The sequence below is a fragment of the Palaemon carinicauda genome, chromosome 3 (assembly GCF_036898095.1).
Source record: "Palaemon carinicauda isolate YSFRI2023 chromosome 3, ASM3689809v2, whole genome shotgun sequence".
In the NCBI taxonomy this organism is placed as follows: Eukaryota; Metazoa; Arthropoda; class Malacostraca; order Decapoda; family Palaemonidae; genus Palaemon; species Palaemon carinicauda.
Window position 1 is genome coordinate 116,433,779 of NC_090727.1, and position 24,477 is coordinate 116,458,255.

General features: G+C 49.3%; 1 protein-coding gene across 10 annotated transcripts in view; it reads left to right on the forward strand.

The window, feature by feature from the left end:
• The first annotated feature begins 356 nt into the window (after positions 1-356).
• The window catches only part of LOC137638420 (uncharacterized), a 547,169-nt gene continuing 523,048 nt past the window's right edge, over positions 357-24,477 (forward strand). For 7 of the 10 annotated variants that reach the window (XM_068370479.1, XM_068370478.1, XM_068370475.1 and 4 more), the window contains exons 1-2: positions 357-489; positions 22,559-22,636. In XM_068370479.1, coding sequence (XP_068226580.1) covers positions 468-489; positions 22,559-22,636 — 100 coding nt within the window. In that variant the 5' untranslated portion in view covers positions 357-467. Of the gene's footprint in view, positions 490-570; positions 691-743; positions 779-22,558; positions 22,637-24,477 lie in introns of those variants that run through there. The other 3 variants (XM_068370480.1, XM_068370482.1, XM_068370481.1) reach the window with 3 other exon arrangements.

A 24,477-nucleotide genomic window follows, 5' to 3' on the forward strand; every position in this document is an offset into this window, starting at 1 on the left:
GGTTCAACCTTAGGTATCCCTATTTCATTGTTGAGAGGCATCGAACATGACGATGGTCGCTACTGTTAATGTCCTCGTTGTTGTCATCTAATTATTATTACTAGGATAATTTTTATATTTCTTGGGGAGAAATGTTCAGATTTACAAATTCATGCACCTAATAATTAGGACACGGGTTCTATTATACAATGGTTTACTGATAACAGTGGTGACTAAATTAGTTTGTTTATTATAGTCATGTGCCATGTCTACATTTCTTAACTTGATCTTGTGATACAGGAAATTTAAAATAGTATATTTTAAAAGTATACAATAATTAGATTCCTTTTAGAAATAAGTACTGAAAGCAGTTCTAATAGATATTGAGATAACCTTTATCCGAATGAACTGGTCCATCTGAGTCTGACGAGCTAACGGAGGCTCGTTCTCATAATACACAACGGTGGCCGTTCGTATGGTTATCTACGATGGCGTCCAACACATATCAAAGTAAGGTTACACTCATCATTCGTTTATTAAGAATGAAAATCCTCAAATACAACGATTTCTGATCAACTACGGCCTGGTAGTGTTGCGTGACAGTGTGTTATTCAAGCTGTAATTCAAACGAAATCTGTGCGTTTCGGGTGAACCGTTCGCCTAACGTCCGCCATGATACTTAAAAACGCCTTCCTTTTGCAACAGCGAAACGTAAATGAGAGAGACTCGGAGGACTGAGACTTGGTCCGGTGGTCGGGATTCTCGGGAAATCTCAGTTGGGATCATGAACAAGAGCTCTGTAGACCAAGTCTATCATGTTTAGTTTCTGTTTTCACCCATTACACGCCGATTAAAATTTGTTGAATGATCTCTCCATACTTGGGAACCCCCGGATTTACTGGGATCCCCAGGTAAATGGTGGAATCCCCTTGAAAATTACCGAAATCCCCTACAATATCACTGCAAACTTAGAAATCGATAAAAATGTTTTTATTAATTTACATAATTTTTTAGTGAATTAATTACATAAAATGTGTTTTAAAACATTTTTCAAAATCTTACACATTGCATAAAAGGTACAGAATCTAACAAACCCACTTAACCTAACGTAGTAGTCCCCAGGTCACAACCCCTAGTCAAGGTTCTACCGGCAAAAATATAATAAATATAAATGCGTAAAACAAAAATAACTTATTTTAATAAAAACATTATTTATCAATTTCCAAGCGTTTGCAGTGATTTTGTAGGGATTTCGGTAATTTTGAAGAAGATTCCAGTATTTACCTGAGGATTCCAGTAAATTTCCAGAGGGTACCGTCCATGCTTACCCTCTTTGTGTAGTTCATAAGACTGTATGATTAGATCATTTAGATTACAATTGATAACTAAATTAGTTTAACTTTGCCATTTTCTATTATGGCATATAAATTATTATACTTTACCTCCACAATAGATCTTTTACTTAGCCTTGGTCCCGAAAGGATATTGTTATAGAATGTTCCCTTTTTATAAGAGACACAAATAATCTAGGTCTAGTGGAATTGGAAAGACAATAAGATTATAAGTAGGCAATCCAAAATTGCAGTTTTATGTTGAGTTTTTTTAATTTAGATATCAGCAGCCAGTTCCGCCCGCGAACATAGAATATGAACACGAACTAACCTAAACTCCCCTCCCTAACCTAACCTACAAGCCTTCCCCTTACCTACTTACCGAGGGGAAAGGGGGGTTGTTGTTGAAGCGACTACCACCCCATACACTACCGTACATCCTTATTTGTTTTTTTCATAAATATTTTTCTTTACTTCACACTAATCATTAAAAGCTCACCACTGAAGCTAAGCCACCAAATATTTACTAACCTGGAACGTTAAACATATTGAACTGTTTTGTAAAGAATCTTGGGTTCATATTTTTTTATATCGCCTAATGAATTAATCTAGAATATGATATGGTTTCATTAAATTATATATTTTTATTTTAGTATCGATAGAAATTAATACTTGGCCTCTAAATAAAAGATAAAAAAATTAATTTCATGACTTATCAAAGTTTGACTTTTAATCTAACCTATGTAATTTTAATTAGGAAATGCAGGATTAAAAAACGAATTTTGAGCGAAGCGAAACATCTATTTTTGGGTGAGATAGCCATGTTGTCCTGATGAAAGGTTCCTTTAGTGGCTTCCTAAGAGTATATATGACTACAGTGGATATTCCCAGAGAATTAAACTAAAGGTTTCCAGAATTCTAACTTCTGGCACGAGTACCCTTAAGGTTGTCCTTTGGGATATTGCATAATAACGGGATGTATTCTTGACACGCCACATAGCTATCTGCACCCCACATAGCGTTTAGCTTCGAGGGGTAAGTTGGTGGCAAGGCAAGATATAGGAGGAGCCGTTACAAAGTTCTCCTCCTCCGTTACTGTTATGGGTACTCGGATGACGTCATAAGCGACGCCATCTTGGCTGACGTCATCATCGCCCACGAACTCCATTCCTTTTAGTGTTAAGACCAGCCCCCATGATACAGGGGGCCTGCTAAGGCCTAATAGAGAATAAAGGGCTGGTCCATCAGGATGACATGGCTCTCACGCAAAAATAGATTTTTCGCTTCGCTCATAATCCGTTTCTTGGGCTCAGGCCATGTCGTCCTGATGGAAGTACCAGAGCATTAATATATCGTGGATTTTTCCCTGAGTAGTGCCTTCGACTTCTAGACAATATTCCTATGGTCTAATGACCCAAGAGACCTGTGACATTACCGGTATATGTCACTTCTGTTAAGCATGTACTATGTTACCGCTTCCCGCCCCCAGCAGGGATGAGTCCTATTGGACTTGTGGAAAGTCTCGAAGTTGCATGATAAATGGAACTCACCCAGTATCAAGAAGTACCTGCCGGTCCCAGAGCAAGGTAATAGGTAAGGTAAGTATGACGTGTTGGAACAAATTACCTTGGGCTGGATGAGTTTGTTTAAGCGGAAGAACGATAGAATTCTATTGTTCAATATCTTATACAGAATAGAGGGATAGTGAAACTCTCAAACAGTTTTTTTATTACAATGTTAGGGCGAAATAAGATGCACGGAAACAGTAAATTCATTTATTAGCAATAAATGAGAATTAGCATACATAAAAAATTAATGTAAATTTGTAATTAGAATGTAAATCAGTTACATAGACTTGGGACATTAGTAGAAATGATTATGGTATCTGAAAAGGAAAACTTGCCATCACTCATGTCAATTCCGTAGGAATTGTAATGTCTTTCTGAAAATGTCTTGGATACACTTCATGTTTGAAAACACGTGGCACAAGTGTTTAGTCTATGTGACTTCACCTTAGTATATTTAGAACAGTCCGTAGTGTCACCACGGTGACAATTTTCACTATGTTGCGCACTAGTGTCAACACAGACACCCTTAGAGTTAGAGTCCCATATAACTCGCTGTTCTTCGCAGCACTAAGCTGCAGGTTTTAGCACACTACCTGCAGCTACCACAAAGTGTTTAACTTCTTGCACCTGCTTCGCATAGTGTTTAAAGAACACTCTCAATGACTTCCATCCCGTGAATGAGCGAAGACTCCCGAAGTCCATTGACTGGAAGAAATTCAAGGAAGAGGCGACTTTCCTGGGATCGTGACCTTCTGGTGTACTGTCAGGATCCACTCTGCGAATGAAGTAGGTGATCTTCGCCCTTAGTTGTTTAAGTGACAAGTCAGAACCCGATGTTTCTCCTTTAAAGAGCTGTCCTCCACCGAAGTCTGAAGTTCTTCGAAGATAGACCTTTAGACTCTCCACTGGACACAAGGAGATATCTTCCTTCAGAGAGCAGATTCTCCAGGGACCCCATCTCTTAGTGGGTAGCTCGTTCTTGGCGAGAAACGGGTCAGGAAAGAGGGTGAATTCGCCTGTTTCTGCGAACTGGATCTGGCCTGCTTCCCCTGATAATGCCACAATTTCACTGACTCTAGCCCCCGAGGCTAGAGCAAACAAGAAAATCACTTTCAGAGTCAAATCTTTCAGAGGGCAAGTCTCATTGTCCAAACCTGAGACAAAATATAGCACCTTGTCAAGAGACCAGGAGATGGGTCTTTGAGGGGCTGCAGGTCTAAGTCTAGCGCATGCCTTCTGCAACTTGTTGAAGATTTCGCTAGACAGGTCTTTGTTCCGTAACTGAAATACAAACCACGCCATTTATATAGGGTAATTACTTCGGCGTAGCTGAATGATGAGCCATAAGAATTTTAACGAGGGTTTACTACCCCACCGCTAGTTAGGGGGGGGGGGGGTAGGGAGGGGTAGCTTGCTACCCCTCCCCCCTCACACACACACAGTGAGTGTTTCACTTTGCTTTTGGCTCGGAGAGACGACAGACCTGTCTGCGCTCTCCTCCATCATGACTGCCATAATTTGTTTTGCTTTTTCTTTCAGTGTGTTTGAAGTTGGCCTCTATTCTTTCATCATGCGTACGTGCCCTGGACAAGCCGGCCGCCCTTGTGGTACCTTCATGTCGGCCTTGGACACCGATCCTCACTCCTTATGCCCTCAGTGTAGGGGCCAACGGTGTGATAGGACTAACGTATGTATGTTTGCCCGGCGCCGCAAGAAGAAGGCTAAAAGGGATATTTCTCCTTCAGAGGCTTCTTTGAAGAGAGAAAGTTCCAAGACGACTTCTTCCGTAGCCCTTTCCTTCTCCGAAGCTCCCACTCGAGCGGTCTCTTCCGAGAGGCCGGCGAGTGGTAGCGTAGACCGTATTGCTGTTGACCGATCCCGGGGTGCGGGAGAAGGAGTTGCCTCCCATAGCGAGGCAGCAGCTGCCCCTCTTCCCCTGGAGGAGGATTTAAATATTGATTTGTCTGTTAATAACAATGATTTATTACAGCTTTGGGATTCCTTGGGGCTTCAGGGTTTGCCCTCCAGGGAAGCCCTGTTTGACATGATCAAACTGGGTGCAGCTGTTAAACAATCGCTGACGACAGCAGGGATAGATCCTCTGTCGGTCATTGACGCTATTGTAACGGAGGCATCGAGTGTTTCTGCTCAAACACCTGTGCCTGTTGTTGCTGAGGTAGCTGAAGGCTTAGGTTCCCCCTCCGAACATCCTTCGAGGGAGGAACTAAGTCCTACGGTCTCCTGCCGGTGATTCTCCCCCCCGGGGGAGTTCACTAACAGAGACTCCTCTGCGGAGGACCTACGAAGGTCAGAGTTCTGATCCAACGGCCCCTCATGGGCGTATAAGGCGGAAGGCTCGTCTTCCCCTTCGCCTCACAAGGGAGTTAGGAGGCGCCTCTTCGGCTCGTCATCCCCACAGTCCTCTGCGGAGGAGACAACTTGCCGATCACCGTTCCTGCCATCTACCACCTTAGACCTCTCCAGGGATCGTTCGCGATCCCCGTCGGAGGATGGTCGTCCTTCGGGACTGTATCCAGTCACCCTCCAGACATGCTGACCTGCTATGTCCTTTCAAGGATGATGCACGCTACGTGCCATCTAAACCTGTCATTGCGCAGGCACCGGTCCCTTCGGGGCAAAAGGGTAATGAGCGCAAAACTCTGCATCAAACCCTTGCGCCCCAGGTTATACCCGCGCGCCCTTCTGCCATTGCTGCTGATCCTGATTTAGCGCCACTGCGCTCACTTGCGCGCGTGCGCGCAAATGTTCCAGTTACACGCCAGGGTTCCCCTGCGCACCCACAACCTTCGGCGCGCCCGCGCCCATCAGCAGTTCCTGAAATAGCGGGGCTGCGCCCACCTGCGCACACGCGCCTGGCAGTTCCTGATAAACGCGCTGTCCAAGAGGCACCTAAGTTAGTGCACAGGCGCTCACAGGTGTCTCTAAACCCCCAACACTCTTATATTACTAAGAGTGATGCGCGCCAACCTCGCGCTGTTCCCGTTATAGCGCAAACGTGCTCGCCAACACACCAGCGCGCTTCTACATCACAGCGCGCAGTCCAGGAGGTTCTCAAGATAGCGCACGGGCGCTCACAGGTCCCCTGGACTCTCTGCTAACTGCACGCAACATAAAAACTGCGCACAATGTTCCAGTAGCGTGCGAGGTTCCAGCTGCGTGGCCAGTTCCAGTTGCGCGATGCGCGCCCAACCCAACAGCGCACACCTACATGGTCAGTTCCTGCTGCGCGTCTATCGCTTCAGCGCACACCTCTGCGCGCCCGTCCTGCGCATGCTGCTCGCCCGGCTATCTCACGATCGCCTAAGGCAACTACGCGCGAACTCGCCCTCGCGTTATCACCAGGCTGCGCAATCACGCCCACGCCCGGTCGTGACAGACACGCGCCAGCATGCTACTGCGCACTCGCGCTCATCAGTAGCCCATCAGCCCACTGCGCGCCCTCGCATCCAGCTTTCTACCCCGCCTCATAAGATAGTTCCTGTGCGCCACACGCCCTCGCCATCTCCTACGCGCGCCCTCAACCTCGCACGCCCACGCCCGAGCGCGAATATCATGCTGCGCATGATTCATTTATGCGCAATCCAGAACAGGGCTTTTCACGCGATCACCAGCGTGATCGGCGCACCGATTGCCAACGCGATCACGCCCGAGTTACATCAGGGGTACAGGCGGACAGGTCATCATCGCGCTCCCCTCCCCGCAAGCGCAGAATAGCACGCTCGCCAGAGGAGGGGAGGTTTCCGGACAGGTCTAAAGACTCTTCTTCTTCCTTCATTGCAGATTCTCAACAGGCGAACCCTCATGTGTCGACTCCTCCAAGGGATCGAATGATCCCCTTCCCTCCAGAGGGAGTATCTGACAGTGCGACTGTCAGCCAGCAGCCCTGGTTTGGTACCATTGTCAGAGTGCTTATGCAGGCAATGAAGCCTGTGCTTTCTGACTTGGGTCACAAATCAGTGGCAACTTCCTCCCCCCTGAAGAGGAAGAGAGGAGTCCCAGACGGTAACTTCTCCAAGGACTATCCTGTCTCCTCGCAAGTCCTTACGTAAGGCTCCTACCCCACCTCAGACTTTCTCTCCCTCCTCTGCGGATGAGTATTACCCATCTTCAGGAGAGCCGGAAGATCCGGTCCGTTCCCCCATCGCACCAATGGGGGAAACTCCACCGCTTCCAGAGAAGTCTCCTCGTATAGAGGCGGCGAAGGCCTTACATCCTTCATTGCTGGAGTCCTGTATCCCTCCTAGGAGGGAGCCGAAGGACTCGAAGACCGTTCCCAAGTCTTCCGCAAGGACCCGACAGGAACCAGATAGACCTTTGGAGAACGACCGCGAGTCTCCCCAGGAAGAGCCTCTGGGGACGGGAGACTTCGCTGCCAGTCCGTCAGGAGGAGAGCACCAGGAGTCAGAACATGCGTTCTGGCAAGTCCTGACCCTCATGAGGAACCTCAATGGGATTCCAGACCCAGAGATTCCTCCTCGTGAAGGGAAAGATACAGTCCTGGACCGAATCTACGGCACCCAGAAACCCTCTAGGCCCAGTGCAGTTTTGCCCTGGTCTCAGGGAATGAAGAGTGCCAGAAACAAGGTCGAGGGCCAGCTCTCTGAGCTTGCCTCCTCCAATAGATCCAGTGCCGGTAACAAGCTCCTCCCTCCTCCTCGAGTACATCAGAGGAGGTACTTTGATATCCTAGAGGAGACTTGTTTGAGTCTTCCAGTACACAATTCGGTGGAAGAACTCGCTGGGGGAGTCCCTCTTGAGAGACACTCTAACCGGCAAGTGTCCTATTCCGCAACTGAGATCCTAAGCCAGGAGAAAGTTGTGAAGTGTGCCATGCAGGCAACTTTGTGGCTGGACATCTGGCTGGGATCTCTGGGCATCCTGGTACGTTCTGAGGACCTGTCCAAAGAAAGTACCAGGAAGGCACTGGAGACATTCTTACTCTCAGGCACGCGAACCATTGAGTTTTTGGCCCATCAAGTCTCGAGCTTGTGGGCCAACACGATTCTCAAGCGTCGGGACGCAGTGGCTGAGAGGTTCCACGAGAAGGTCTCCAGTTCTGATGTTAGCAGGCTCAGACACTCTTCCGTTCTCGGTAAGAGCTTGTTTGAGCCAAAGGACGTGGAGGTAGCCGCTGAGAGGTGGAGGAAGTCCAATTAGGATTCCCTCATCCACAAGGCCCTGACATCGAGGCCTTACAAACCTCCAGCAGCTCAGCAACCCCGTCCAGCTAAGGACACTAGGAAGACAACGGCAGCGAAGCAGAAGGTGTCTAAGCCCTTTCCTGCCAAGGGCAGAAGGGGCAAGAAGTCCTCCAGGGGAGGTGGTAAAAATCCTAGAGGGAACAGCCAAGGCCGTAAACGGTAGGATTGGCAGTCCCCCTGCATATCCACCAGTGGGGGAATGCCTACAAAGTTGCGCGACAAGGTGGCAGCAACTCGGGGCAGATACCTGGACGATTTCCGTAATCGGTCAGGGTTATCTCGTCCCGTTCATCTCATGTCTACCTCCCCTGACAGCCAATCCAGTGTCATTGAGCTCCCTTACCATGGGATCGATAAAGGGACAGGCCCTCCGAGCAGAAGTCCAGAACATGTTGAAGAAGGGATGCTCTCCAAGAGGTTGTGGATGGGTCCCCAGGCTTCTACAGTCGACTCTTTCTTGTGAGAAAGGTGTCTGGAGGCTGGAGACCAGTCATCGACCTCTCGACACTGAACGGGTTTGTCAAACAGACTCCGTTCAGTATGGAGACGGCAGACATGGTCAGGCTTGTAGTGAGACCACAAGACTTCATGTGCACACTGTACCTGAAGGACGCATACTTCCAGATCCCAGTCCACCCGTCTTCAAGGAAGTACTTAAGATTTTGCCTAGACGACAAGATCTACCAGTTCAAGGTGCTGTGCTTCGGTCTCTCCACAGCACCCCAAGTGTTCACCAAGGTGTTCACCCTGATTTCATCATGGGCTCACAGGATCGGCATCCGTCTCCTCCGTTATCTGGACGACTGGCTGATCCTAGCAGACTCGAAGGCAACCCTTCTTCGCCACCGAGACAAGCTTCTCTAACTTTGCCAAGATCTAGGGATCATGGTAAACCTCGAGAAGTCCTCTCTGCTGCCCTCTCAGAGACTGGTATACCTAGGCATGGTCATAGACACCAATCTCCACAAAGCCTTCCCATCAGATGACAGGATAGCAAGGCTGAGGAAGGTCGCGAGACCTTTCCTCACACGAGAAAAACTTCCAGCCCAAACGTGGTTACGTCTCCTCGGCCATCCTTCCTCCCTGGCCCGTCTGGTTCCCAACAGTCGCCTCAGAATGAGATCTCTCCAGTGGCGACTCAAGTCGCGGTGGAGTCAAGGACACGATTACCCGGACACCGTGATCCCTATGGGACAACCGGAACAGATGGATCTCCAGTGGTGGGTGGCAGACGAGAACCTACGAAAGGGAGTGGATCTTCTCGTACTTCCCTTGGACTTGATGTTGTTTTCGGACGCATCAAAGAAAGGGTGGGGGGCCCACGTTCTGAACCACAGGACCTCAGGCCTGTGGTCAGAATCAGAAAAGTACCTTCACATAAACCTGCTAGAAATGAAGGCCGTGTTCCTGGCACTTCAGAAGTTCCACCAAGTCCTGGTGGGCCACTCTGTGGTAGTGATGAGCGACAACACCACAGTGGTGGCTTATATCAACAAGCAGGGAGGTACCTTTTCAGAACAGCTATCCCATCTTGCAGTAGAGATACTGAGATGGTCCAAAGTCCACTCGATCACACTAGCAGCTCGCTTCATTCCGGGCAAAAGGAATGTGCTCGCCGACAGTCTGAGCAGAGCGACACAGATAGTGAGTACCGAGTGGTCTTTGGATCCTCAAGTAGCCAACAAAGTCCTGACTTTGTGGGGTTCCCGACTGTGGACCTGTTCGCTACAGCGCTGAACTACAAGCTCCCGCTGTACTGCTCCCCAGTCCCGGATCCCAAGGTTCTCTGGCAAGATGCCTTCCAACAACGGTGGGACAACATCGATGTGTACGCCTTTCCCCCGTTCTGTCTGATGAGGAGAGTACTCAACAAGACCAGAATATCGGTCAACCTTTCAATGACCCTCATAGCTCCGCTATGACATCACGCAGAATGGTTCCCGGACCTTCTGCAACTCCTTACGAAGCCTCCAAGGGAACTCCCTCCACGTCACGAGCTACTCAAACAACCACCTGCCAACATCTTCCACAAAGCCGTAGCTTCGCTTCGACTTCACGCCTGGAGACTATCCAGCATCTCCTCAAAGAGAGAGGATTTTTGCAACAAGTTGCGAACAGGATGTCTGGACACCTGCGCAAGTCATCCGCAGGGGTCTACCAGGCGAAGTGGCGAGTTTTCTGTGGTTGGTGTCGTGGAAGGGGTATCTCTCCACTCGATGCCACTATTCCAGCAATAGCTGAGTTCCTCGTGTATTTGCGGGAGGAAATGCGCCTTTCAGTCTTGGCAGTGGAAGGCTATCGCTCAGCCTTAAGTCTTGCCTTCAGGCTCAGAGGAATGGACATTTCTTCCTTGCTGGAACTTTCTCTTCTCATACGAAGCTATGAACTTACCTGCCCTCAGTCGGAAGTGAGACCCCCTCCTTGGAACATGGTTCGAGTTCTCGGGTCTCTAAAGAGACCTCCCTACGAACCACTACGCCAGGCTTCAGATCGCCACCTTACTTGGAAGACGGTGTTCCTGCTAGTTTTGGCCTCGGCCAAGCGAGTCAGCGAACTACATGGTCTCTCATACGACATCGCCCATTCAAGGGGATGGGGGGAGGTAACGTTCAGGTTCGTCCCTGAGTTGTTGCCAAGACTCAGAACCTGGGAGTGCCGGACCCTCGGTTCGACTCTTTCCAGGTTTCGAGTCTCCGTTCTGTAACATGACCTAGACCATCTCCTACTTTGCCCAGCAAGGAGTCTGATGTTGTATCTTAAGAGAACAGCTGCAGTTCGTCCCCAGGTTCACGCCTTGTTCGTGAGCACTGGGAAAATGAAGAGAAGGGTCACCAGGAATACCATCTCAGCCTGGATTCGCAAGGTAATACATCTGGCCTTGAATCCTGACCATTCTCCGTCACGTCGCCCTAGAGCGCATGATGTCTGGGGCATAGCTACGTCCCTGGCCTTCAAGAAGAATTATTCAGTGACGCAGGTCCTGCAAGCGGGGGTGTGGAAGCGTTGGACCACCTTCACAGCCCACTACCTGCAAGATGTGACCCACAGGAGGCTCGATACGTTTTCTATCGGCCCTGTGGTGGCTGCACAACAGCTGGTCTAAACCTCAGGCTCCTTAATGGACAAGTAGCAGAAGGTTGAGGGCATTGTTACCCGGTTTTAGTCTGCATGAATGAAAAGGTTTGTCTGGCCCTTGTTCTTTTCTTCATCCTCTCCTCCCTTGGAGAAAGCAGCATCCTGGGTTCTCTGCACAGCTGACCTCAAACCACTGAAGGTAAACCATGCTTCCTTGTGTTCCTAGTACAGTATTAAGTGTAATACTGTCATGTCCCCATACCCTGACGAGGTGGTATTGGGAGAGTCCTAGCCTAGATTTCCATCTGAGGAACTCCAGGTCAACTTCCTAGGACAAGTCACTTTACACCTTCGCACACACCTTACGTAGGCCGCAGCAGTTTCACAGCTGGTAGTGAGGAGCAGGGACTCCCTATTGTCTGAGTACCTAGACACTCGAATATGGAGTCCCCGGGCAAGCCAAAGCCAGTATGGCAGGGACTTACCACCCTTCCTAAGGGTTAAGTCACCCTGTGTAAATAGCGTGGTTTGTATTTCAGTTACGGAACAAATGACAAATTCGTAGATAATTTGTATTTTTCCTGACTATACAAACCTTAGCTATTTACACATATTTGCCCGCCAGCCCTGTCCCCCGGGATAAGTCCTACCTCTAAGCAAAGTGAAGCACTCACTGTGTGTGTGAGGGGGGAGGGGTAGCTTGCACACACACCCCCCCCCCCCCCGGCGCTAACTAGCAGTGGGGTAGTAAATCCTCGTTAAAATTCTTATGGCTCGTCATTCAGCTACGCTGAAGTAATTACCCTATGTAAATAGCTAAGGTTTGTATAGTTAGGAAAAATACAAATTATCTACGAATTTGTCATATTCCTTAGGAAGCTACCATTAGGAACCTTCCATCAGGACGACATGGCTATCTCACCCAAAAATAGATTTTTCGCTTCGCTCAAAATCCGTTTAATTTCAATGTTACTCTTAAGATATTTTATTTTTCCTTTCCTCACTGGGCTATTTTCCATTTTGGAGCCCCTGGTCTTATATCATCCTGCTTTTCCAACTAGGGTTGTAGCTTAGTAAGTAATAATTATAATGATAATAATAGGTGTAGCGAGTGTCGGGAATGGTCTGCCTCCCAGTGGGGAAGGTTTGGGCGATGGGAGAAGAAGAAGTCAAAGTGAGATTTTTATGAATACAGTAGAACTTACCTGGCAGTTATATATACATAGCTAATTATCTCTATTTCAGCAGAATTTTTCTAAACTAGGCAACCGCCTTGTGGTGGTTGGGTGGTAACACCCGTTAAAGGGTGGTAGGAGGAATCATTCCCGTTTTCTGTTCTTCAGTTCATCTCTGCCGGCCGGATCGACAACACGTTGGTCCGTCATTAAGAGTTTTTGTTCGCTTTCCCTGCTCGGTGTACCAGTCTGCTTTTTTGGTGAAGTACTCTGATTTGGGGTTTTGGCGATCGTGTATTTTGTTTTCTCTTAGCTTTTTTGCTGTTTTTTCATTATGAGTGAAAAGAGTCATTACCGTATCTGTGCGAATGAGGAATGTAAGGTGAGACTACCGGAAATGGCGGTAGACCCTCACACCGTTTGTTCTAATTGTAGGGGTTTTGTTTGTGCCCTTGATAATAGGTGCGGGGAATGTAAGGTTTTGGATGAGAAAGATTGATTAATTATGAAGCGCTATGTGCGTAAGCTAGAGCTCGATAGAGTTAGGAGAGCTTCTAGGTCTAAGTCTAAGTCTGTTAGTGGTAAGGAAGACGAACTTAGCGTAGATTTATCTATTGAACCTATAATTGATTCCTCTTTGGAAGTTGATCCTTCCCTTGAGGTAGTAACTCCTGCACCTCCTACAGGTTCCGTATCTACGGATGACCCTCAGTACGCTAGCCTGGCGGCCGAGTTGAAGGCCATTAAAGAACAACTGGAGGCCTTTAAAGGTAAGGAAAGTGAAAGTGCTTGTGTTAGTGCAGTGGAGGTGGCGACTGACCGAATCTGTCATACCCCTAGGCCTAGACCTCTACCAAGCTCCCAGGACCAAGGGAGAAGGTACGTCGATGACCGAAAGGGGGTGAGAGGTACGTACCCTCGGTCAGCCGTCGCCTCAGACAGTCCTGTTGTCGATTCCCAGGCTGCTCTTGACCGTCACGGGAAAGACGTGTCGGATGTGTTGTTTTCTTCTCCGAATTCGTCCAGACGTAAATGGAAGTTTGAAGCTTCAAGACCTACTAAGAGGAGATGGAACCGCAACGAACGGTCTCGTTCTTTCTCTCCCGGTTCTAGCAGTTATGAACCTTGTCCGTCGGAGGATGATTTCGACTCCGTGCCTGTGAAAAGGGCGAAGCCTACTGCCGAAGATCCTCCCCCTTCTACGAGTGTTATTCGTCAGCCCCCCCCCCCCCCCCTTCGGGGCCGCAAGACCCAGCTGATGTTGCTAAATCCTTTATGTCTGTCATGCAGAAACAACTTTTGACTTTAGTGCAAGCCTTTAGCCGCCCTCACGCCCAGTCTGGCAGACGTAAAGATGACTCGTTACCGATTAAGAAGTCTGCTTCTAAGAGAGAACGGAGTTCTTCTTTAAAGAAAACTTCTCCCTCTCTACGCCAGGATGAGGAATGTGTCCTTTCGCCAGGCGATACTTCTTCGCGATACCAGGGCGATACGGTTTCTCGTTCTCGATACCGGGACGATACCTTATCTAACGATGCTGCTTCTCGGTCTCGATGCCAAGACGATACCGCCTCCCGTTCACGATACCAGCACGATACCTCCTCTCGTTCGCTTCGCCACGACGATACCTCCTCTCGTTCGCTTCGCCACGACGATACCTCCTCTCGTTCGCTTCGCCACGATGATACCTCCTCTCGTTCGCTTCGCCACGACGATACCTCCTCTCGTTCGCTTCGCCACGACGATACCGACCCTAGTTCTCGACGCCACGACGATACTGCCTCTCGTTCACGACGCCAAGACGATACCGCCTCTCGTTCTCGCCGCCACGACGATACCGTCTCTCGCTCTCGACATCAGAACAACTCTGCCTCTCGTTCTCGGTCCCAGGGCGATACCACACTGCCTCTTCGGGACGATACTGCCTCTCGTCCCAAGGATTCTTCTAGCGCGGGACTCCAGGATACAACTCGTCTTGCAGGATGATGCCTTTGATTTGCCCTTGTCGGGTTCTAAGGATCCTTTTTCTCTTTCGAAGGATATTGCAGATGTGGATCAGGACCTCGAGGATGTTTCTGATGACGATGATAATCCTGCCGACGCTGCGGGAGATTACAAAGTTCTCTCTCGCTCCCTTCTTGAACTTTTTGGAGAGGAATTCCAACCTGCTGCCCCTCAATCTCCTCAGTCCCAATTTAACAGAAAGAAGGCCAAGAAACAGTCGGCCTTTATCAAGATGAAGCTGTCTATCTCCGCAAAGAAGGCTCTCACGAAGATTGATGACTGGATGAAGGAGCGGAGACAAACAGTTAAGACTTCCTTCTCGTTTCCACCAGCTCGTCTTGCTTCAAGAGCGGGTATGTGGTATGCAACTGGAGAACCTTTGGGTCTGGGAGTGCCTTCCTCCTCCAAGGGTGACTTCTCTGGTTTAGTGGACTCTGCTAGAAGGCATGCTCTCAACTCAGCCAAGGTCATGTGGTCGATGTCGGAGCTGGATCATCTCGTCAAAGGTATTTTTAGAGCCTTTGAGATTTTTAGTTTCCTAGACTGGTCGCTTGGGACTCTCACAAGGAAAACTGACCAGATGGAAGGATCTAGGGACCTTACCAGTATTATGTCCTGTATGGATAAGGCCCTCAGAGATGGGGCGAATGAGTTGGCGGCTCTGTTCTCAGCTGGGGTCCTTAAGAAGAGAGCTCTGCTTTGCTCTTTTGCTTCTAGGTCTGTTACCACTGCACAAAAGTCTGAGCTTCTTTACGCCCCCCTCTCTCAACATCTTTTTCCCGAGTCCCTGGTTAATGACATTACGCTTTCTCTGGCCCAAAAAGCCACCCAAGACCTTTTATCTCGTTCTGCTCGTAAGCCCTTGGCAGCCCCTCCTTCTTTGAAACAGGAGGAAAGGAGATTCCAGCAGCCCTTTCGGGGCAGGACTACTTCAAGGCCAGATTTTAGAGGGAGAAGGCAAGAATCAGGACCAAGATCTACCAGGGGTTCTTTCAGACCTCGCTCCAGAAAATGAAGTTCGTCTCCTCCAGACAGTAGGCGCAAGACTGTCAGGTTTTTGGCAGTCTTGGAAGAGGAGAGGGGCAGACACCTGGTCCCTCTCAGTCATCAAGGAAGGATACAAGATCCCCTTTCTGAAAAAACCTCCTCTCGCAGATGCTTCGCTGGCCTTAGTAGCCCGTTACTCAGATCCGGGGAAACAGAAGGCCCTAGTAGACCTTGTCGACCAAATGCTAGACAAGGGGGCGATAGAACCGGTTCGGGATCTATCCTCCCCAGGCTTTTACAATCGACTGTTTCTGGTCCCCAAGAGCTCGGGCGGATGGAGACCCGTCCTGGATGTCAGCGCTCTCAACGTATTTGTGGAGAAGACAAAGTTCTCCATGGAGACAACTCAGTCGGTGCTGGCGTCAGTACGTCCAGGGGACTGGATGGTGTCCCTCGACTTGCAGGACGCATATTTCCATGTCCCCATCCATCCGACTTCGAGGAAGTACCTGAGATTTGTAATGCAGGGCAAGTGCTTCCAATTCAGAGCTCTTTGCTTCGGTCTCAGCACGGCTCCTCAAGTCTTCACCAGGGTAATGGCGAATGTGTCAGGTTGGCTGCATCAGGTGGGGATAAGGATATCCTTCTATCTGGACGATTGGCTGATTCGTTCACGATCAAGGGAGAAATGTCTGGAGGATTTACGGAATGGCTCAAGATCTAGGCCTGGTCATCAACAGGGAGAAGTCTCAGATCAGACCGAATCAGACTATTCTCTATTTGGGGATAGTTCTGAATTCAGTTCTTTTTCGGGCTTCTCCCTCTCAGGAAAGACAGACCAAGTGTCTCGTAAAAGTCAGAACTTTCCTGGACAAGAAGAGATGCACAGCGAAGGAGTGGATGAGTTTGCTGGGGACTCTATCCTCCCTTGAACAGTTTGTCTCTCTGGGGAGACTCCACCTAAGGCCTCTTCAGCACTTTCTTTCGAAGACGTGGAACAGAAAGATGCAGGAAGACTCCTTTTCCTTCCCCATTCCAATAGAAGTCAAGACTCTTCTGAAGTGGTGGCTGGACCCAACCTTGTTAGGGGAAGGGATCTCCTTACACAAGAAGAACCCAGACCTAGTGTTGTTTTCAGACGCATCAGAGTCAGGCTGGGGGGCAACACTAGGAAGCAAGGAGGTCTCAGGCTATTGGGAAGGAGTTCAGCTGGGATGGCACATCAACAACAAGGAGCTGATGGCCATTTTTCTGGGGCTAAAGGCCTTCAAGGACTTGGTGTCTGGGAAGATTGTGGAGGTCAACTCAGACAACACCACAGCTCTTGCTTACATCAGGAAGCAAGGAGGGACTCACTCTCTGTCTCTGTTCGAGAGCTCCTTCTTTGGGCGAAGGAGAACAGGATAAACCTGCTGACGAGGTTTGTTCAGGGACAGAAGAATGTGAGGGCGGACATGCTCAGCAGGAAAGAGCAGGTCCTTCCCACAGAATGGACCCTCAACCAACAGGTCTGTCAGAGTCTCTGGAGGCATTGGGGGGAGACCCCTCATCGATCTTTTCGCCTCCAACTTATCCAAGAGGATCCCCATCTATTGCTCCCTAGTTCCGGACAAGGAGGCAATAGCAGTAGACGCCTTTTTGATGGATTGGACGGGGATGGACACTTATGCTTTTCCCCCGTTCAAGATCATCAATCTGGTAGTCAGGAAATTCGCCCTCCTCGATTCGGGACGGATGATCCTGATAGCTCCGTTCTGGCCGATGAGGGAATGGTTCACGGAGGTGATGGACTTGTTGATGGACTTTCCAAGAAGCCTCCCTGCAAGTCCAAATCTGCTCAGACAACCCCACTTCGAGAGATATCATCAAAACCCCCTCGCTCTCAATCTGACTGCCTTCAGACTATCGAGAAGCTCATCAGATCGAGAGGCTTTTCAGCGCAAGCTGCGAAAGCTATCGCCAGAGCGAGGAGGGTCTCTTCGCAGAGGGTCTACCAGTCCAAGTGGGAGACTTTTAGAGCTTGGTGTAGGAAGCACAAGATTTCCTCATCCACTACCTCTGTGAGCCAGATTGCGGATTTCTTGTTGTACCTCAGGCAGGACGCTAAGCTAGCTGTGTCCACTATCAAGGGGTACAAAAGTATGCTCTCTTCCGTCTGTCGGCATAGAGGCTTGGACTTGTCTCGCGATAAGGACTTACATGACCTCTTGAAGTCTTTTGAGACTACCAAGCAGACCCGGTTAAAGCCCCCTTCTTGGAACCTTGATGTGGTTCTTAAATTTCTGTGCACCAAGAGATTTGAGCCCATCTCACAGGCTCCCCTTAGGGAGGTTACCAAGAAGACCCTCTTTCTTTTGGCTTTAGCAACAGCTAAAAGAGTTAGTGAAGTCCATGCAATTGAAAAACAGGTAGGCTTCAATCTGAATGGGGCAGTTTGTGCCTTGAGATTAGACTTTCTCGCTAAGAACGAGAACCCTTCTAAGCCCTGGCCGAGGACCTTTGAGGTTCCTAACTTGACCAACCTAGTGGGTCAAGAGCAAGAGAGGCTGCTCTGTCCAGTACGAGCCCTCAAGACCTACTTGTCTCGCACGAAAAGTGTGAGAGGCTCTTCTAGCTCCCTGTGGTGTTCTGTGAAAGATCCTCAGAAGCCCCTTTCCAAGAACGCTTTGTCCTTTTTCCTGAGGGAAGTGATAAGAGAAGCGCATCTCTTGTGTGAGGAGGAACACTTCGGACGTTTAAAAGTGCAAGCTCACGAAGTGAGGGCCATTGCGACCTCGCTTGCTTACCGCAAGAACATGTCGCTCCGTTCTGTCTTATGAGGAGGGTACTCAGCAAGGTCAGAATATCGGTCAACCTATCAATGACTCATAGCTCCGCTATGGCATCATGTGCAATGGTTTCTAGACCTTCTGCCACTCCTGACGGAGTCTCCAAGAGAACTCACTCCACGACATGATCTACTCATACAACCACATGCCAACATCTTTCACAAAGCCGTTGCTTTGCTACGCCTTCACGCGTGGAGACTATCCAGCATCTCCTCATTCAGAGAGGATTTTTGCAAAAAGTTGCGAGCAGGATGTCTGGATACCTGCGGAAATCATCAGCAGCAGTATCCCAGGCAAAGTGGAAGGTCTTTTGTGGTTGGTGTCGTGGAAGGGGTATCTCTCCTCTCGATGCCGCTATTCAAGCAATAGCGGAGTTCTTCATGTATTTGCGTTAGGAAATACGCCTTTCAGTCTCGGTGGTTAAAGGCTATTGCTCACCCTTAAGCCTAGCCCTTAGACTCATTGGAATGGATATATCCTCATTGCTAGAACTTTCCTTACTCATACAGAGTTACGAACTTACCTGTCCTCAGTCTGGAGTGAGACCTCCCCCATGAAATGTGGTTTGAGTTCTCAGGCCTCTAAAGAGACCTCCCTATGAACCATTACGCCAGGCAACATATCGCTACCTGACTAGGAAGATGGTGTTCCTACTAGCTTTGGCTTCGGCCAAGCGAGTTAGTGAACTTCATGGTTTATCATATGACATCGCCCATTCGAGGAGATGGGGAGAGGTAACGTTCAGCTTCGTCCCTGAGTTTCTAGTCAAGACTCAGAATGCGGTAGTAGGGGATCCCTGATTCGATTCCTTCTGGATTTCGAGTCTCCGCTCTATAACTGATGACTTTGATCATCTCTCACTCTGCCGAATGAGGAGTTTGAGGTTGTATCTCATGAGTACAGTCGCAGCCGTCCCCGTGTGTCTGCACTTTTCGTTGGCATAGGGAGGAACAAGAGGAGGGCCACTAAGAACACCATCTCTGCCTGGATTTGCAAGGTCATAGACCATACCCTGAATCCGGACCTTCCTCCTTCATGTCGCCCCAGAACCCACGATGTCAGGGGCGTAGCTACGTCTCTGACATCCAAGGGAAACTTCTCTGTGACACAGGTTCTACAGGCTGTGGTGTGGAAACGTTAGAATACATTCACAGCCCACTACCAGCAAGACGTGACCCACAGGAGGCTCGATACGTTCTCTATTGACCCTGTGGTGGCTGCACAACAGCTGGTATAATACCTCAAGCTCCAAGATCGATGAAAGCACTGTTACCCGGTTTTAGTCTGCGTGAATGAAAAGGTTTGACTGGCTCTTATTCTTTTCTTCATCTTCCCCTCTCTTGGGAAAAGCAGCATCCTGGGTTCTCTGCATAAGCTGACCTCAAACCACTGCAGGTAAACCATGTTCCCTTGTGTTCCTAGTATTAAGCTAATACTGTTGCATCACCATACCAAACTCTTTCGAGGTGGTTTTGGGAAAGTCCTGGTTACAACAGTTTTCCTACAGAGACTCGGAATAACTTTTACCTGGACAGTCACACTTCCAAACATCTCAACACACAGCTTGCGTAGGCCGCAGACCTTGTGTAGCAAGGTTTAGTGAGATGCAGGGACTCCTTATTTTTGGTATAAACCTATTCAAAATAAGGAGCCCCTGGGGAAAGCCAAAAGCCAATTTGGCAGGGATGTCCACCCTCCTAATGGGTGAGTCACCCCTAATAAATAGCGTAGGTTTGTATTCCAGTTCCGGAACAAATGACAAATTCGTAGATAATTTATATTTGTTCCGTAACCGAAATACAAACCTTAGCTATTTACGTAGGGTTTACTTTCGGCGTAGCTGAAATGACGAGACATTAAAATTTTAACGAGGGTCAATTACCCCCGCGCTAGTTAGCAAGGGGGTAGGGGAGTGGTAGCTAGCTACCCCTCCCCCCCTCACACACCGGTGAACTGCCCCACTTCACTTTTGGCTCGGACAATGAACAGACGTCTGTCCCGTCCTCGCATGGCAGCCATTAATGTTTTGTCTTAATTACTTACTTTTCTTATACTTAATATATATGTAAACATTCTTATGTTTATGTATATATTTGAGTATAGAAATACAGTAAGTTTCCTTTTCAGTGTTTGTGCTGTGTGTGTAAGTAGGAAGTCCACTCAATTGTACGACAACATCTCCGTGTGGTCCCAGGCCCCCACGGTGACATTTCATGGGTCACGATCTCTTCCTTGGACCTTCGGTCTTCCCTTCGGTGGGTGCCGTGGGGAATCATCATCGCTGGACTTTATTTATTTATCTGTTTCTCTGCTGTTCCTCCTTCCCTATGGGGAGCTTAGTCTATCAGCGTAGGGAACATGGGAGTTTAGTTTGACTACGGTCTCTCTCTCTCTCTCTCTTGAGGTCGTTCACCCTTTTATTACTACTTCGTATTACGGTAGCTTCCTTCCCATTGCGGGTTGAGTTGCTACTACGTTTATTTTGTCTCAATTATTTTTAATCAATCTAATTGTATTTGTTAACTTTTCAGCTTCTGTGTAGAACACTTCCCTTCGGGGTTCATTCGTTCTTACTATTAGTGAACATTCTTAGATGAATTACATAATTGTAATTGTTATAATTCTGTTTTTGTTACAGTTCTCCGCCTTCCCCCCTTCCCTGAGTGTCAGTGGGGGAGGAGGGCGCATTCCTGGTGCGTAATTCTTATGTTCTTTTCCCTCGGGGTTCCTTTTCGGAGTTCCCCCGGGGGAATAAATGTTAACTAATTATTTTATTTTCACAGATAACTGTCTAGTTTTTTTCGTTTGCCCTATGTGCCAACGAAGCAGAGCTGTCCTGTTTGGGCCTGGGGAGTCTGCTGTTGCCGCCTCCTCTACGACTTCGTCATGGGCGTGTTCTCTTCTCCTAGAAGTTCTCCCGTGACAACTGTCAGCTCCTTAGTTCATTTAGAACGCTCAGGAGGTTCGCCTCCATGGGTAGGTAACTTCCCTTCCGAGGGAGGTTCCCTTCCCAGGTATGAGTTTTTTCCCCTTCAGGGGGGGCAACTTCTCTTACCTTAATAATTACCTGGTTGGTTTTTTCCTGGTCCGGGGGCGGTTATGCTCTTGGTGCTGAGCGACTGCTTTTGTAACCATGCTCAAGGGGCTGAGCGGTTGCAAAGCCGGACCTTGGATTTCGTGCAATTATGCTCTTGGTGCTGAGCGGTCGCACTTGCAGCTACGCTCAAGGGGCTGAGCAGCTGCAGGAGCTCCTCTTTGGAGGGTTGCTCTTTATGGTCAGCTTGCTGATCCAACGGCCCTAAAGGGCGCCTTCATCAGTTGTTCTTGTCTCTGCTACGAAGTGTTCACCTCTCTCGTTCGCGAGAAGGACACTCATAGAGACTCCTCTTCGGAGGACTACCCTGCTGTTGTTGCTGATGTTGCTGAAGGCTCAGTTTCCCCCTCCGAACATCCTTCGAGGGGGCAGCTGAGTCCAACGGTCTCTCCTGCGAGTGTCTCTCCCCCTCGGGGGAGTTCACTACAGAGACTCCTCTTCGGAGGACTGATGATGGTGCTCCTGTCCGTGGTCGTCTTCATCTTCAGCCGCAGAGGATCCTCCTCGACGAGAACAGACCATTGCAGCTGCTTCGCTAGACCTTTCGGCAGATCGTTCGCGATCTCCGACACCTGCCAGACCTTCTTGACTTCCATCTCCGTTCCTGGATGTAGATGCGCAGTGGGCGCCACTCCACCCCGTTTTCCAACGGGCACCGGTCCCTTCGGGGCAAAGGGCTTGTCTCACAATGTGAGTAAGTCCCTTTAGTGCCAGGTTTTTACCTGTGCATCCTCGTTCTCCTGTGCGCTCACGCGCAGTAGTTCACAAATACTCTCCTGCTGTGGACCAGTCTTTTGCTTAATCAACACTCGAGCGATCTCCTGTAGCTGAGTCTCGCCGTAGATCTCCTGCTCGCCAACGCTTCTTGGACCTGTGCAGCTACGCGCCTTGTACACCATCAGTCTCCTGAATGCCCACGATCGCCTGGTCGCCAGCGCACATCTGATCGCCCTTTTCTGATGTGCGCAATGCGCGCACACGTTCGCCCTCGCGCGCCAACGTTCGCCCTCGCGCCCACGATCTCCGGATCTGGGCGCAAGCAGGGAGATTATTTCTTCGCTGAACTCGCCAAATTTAAATGGTTTGTTCTTTCAGCTTCGCTGAAAGTAATACCCTTAATAAATAGCTAAAGGTTTGTTTTGTTGGGAAAAATACAAATTATCTACGAATTTCTTTCTTAGTATTAACTCTTTATATGTTTGTATTGTCTACAATTAGTTTTATTTGGAAAAAGTAAAGCCATATTATTACCAGTATTGCATATAAGTTATTTGATTTTTTGTTTGAATTTTCAGTGAATTCATCTGCAGGCCACAGTCAAGCTAATCCCTTTATAAAGATTATAGAACAAGAATTTATGCATGCAATAGACAGTAAGTATAAAGGCAAAATTTGTACAAGTACAGAAGTAGATTTGGTTCGAGTGTTTAATACATTCTGGGTATTTGGAAGGCTGTATTTCATGCCATTAGATATACTGTACAGTACAGTAGTTGTGAAATATTTGATTGTTCCAACACGAATACTTACCTCGAACTACTTTCTTAGGAGTTACTTGTAATCTCCTCTCTACCGACCAGAGTTTTGTGTAGGATACCCTAAAACCCGTTTTCTATGAAGGCCTACCTCGGGCATTAGAGAATGTGCCCCGAGGGTAGGCTTTGCGCTAGGTCGAGGTCCGCTTGGGTCGTCAACGCCAGTAAGTTCTCTGGTCGCGACGTGTCACCACGTCGCTCTCGTTCTCTCTCGACCCTTTGTGTGCGCCGCGTGTGTCCCACGTGTTTACCGCGTGGTAACCTGTACTTATCCCTTGCGTTCCTGTGTGTTCACTTCCCGCCCTTGTGCTTCCCCAGTGTATTCTTTGATTCCCTGCGTTCTTGTGTCTTGTGTTTGTGCGTTATGGAGCAAATCCGCCGTTGTCCTGGGCCTAGAGCCGGTAAATCGTGTGGAGCGTTCCTCTCCAAACCTGAAGTGGACCCTCACTCCCTTTGCTCTTCCTGTAGGGGCAAAGTTTGTTCGTCTTCGGATACGTGCCCCGAGTGTGTTGGTTGGAGTGATACTCAGTGGGTGCGTTACGGCACGAAGAAGAGAAAATCGTCGAAACGTTCGCCCAGGAAGGCTAGTGTTTCTTCGCCGCTACCGTCGCCCAGTGAACGGTCCGACGGGGCTTCTGTCTCGCCTTCCCCTACCCAGAGTAGGGGCCGAGGTAAGTCCATCGTGGGGAAAGAACCGAGCGTTCTTCCCCAGGAATCTGGTTAATATGAAGTGGGGATTGCGGGACCTTCTCGGGCTAGTGAGGAGCCCGGTAGTGCTGTGTCAGGGTGCTCTGGAGACTCGGCCCTTGTGCTTGGGGGGCACGTTTCCTCCGATGACCCCTTGTGGGGTAGCAACGTTGTTTCTGTGTCTTCGCCCCCTTCGTGGGCCTGTGTTTCAGGTTCTTCGGCAGGCGGCGACAACCAGGGTAAGTTAGGTTCCGCAGGGAGTGATGCCTTCGGGTGGAAGCTTCCTAAGACACCGGGTAGGTCCCCTATGCGAATGGAAGAGGGCCTGGATTCCTGGTTCCCTAGTGTTGGGCGCCAAACCTCGTTCCCAACCCCGCTCACGGAAGTTCCTGAAGAATTCCTGCAACCCTCTACCTCGGGTACGCAACGAGTCGCCAAGCCCCCCGCGGTCCCCGCTCCCGCCCGCCGTACGGTAAGTGCAGTGACGTCGGGCTCTTAGGAGGAGTCTTTCTCGTCGGGTGAAGAAACCAGGAGGAAACATCGACGTCGGAGGGAGCGGTCCAGGAGCAGGCGTTCCCGCTCAAGATCGCGTTCCAGATACAGCAGGAGGCGCTCCTGGTCTCCACGAAGAAAACACAGAAGGAGTAGGTCACCCGATGGCGAGTGGGTTTTCGTACCCCGTAAGGCAGAGATAGTGTTCCCCGGACCAACGGTCCAAGGATTTCTCGCCAAGGAGACCGTCCTCCAAGCACGGTTATGATCTTCGCAGGGAGATTCGCGAGAAGGCCTCTGCAGGCAGGCATAAGACCGCGAAGCCTCCGGTTCACCCCGCCCAGCGGGGGGAACCGCGCTTCCTTACGGGCAGCCTGGCCGAACCAGCCCAGCTGGTGCGGCCCTCGGACCGAAAGGAACGGTTCCCGCTGTCGGGTCAGCCCACGGGATCCGCGTCATCGTCCCCCAGGCAACATGAGCGGACACTAGTCCTCGCTGGG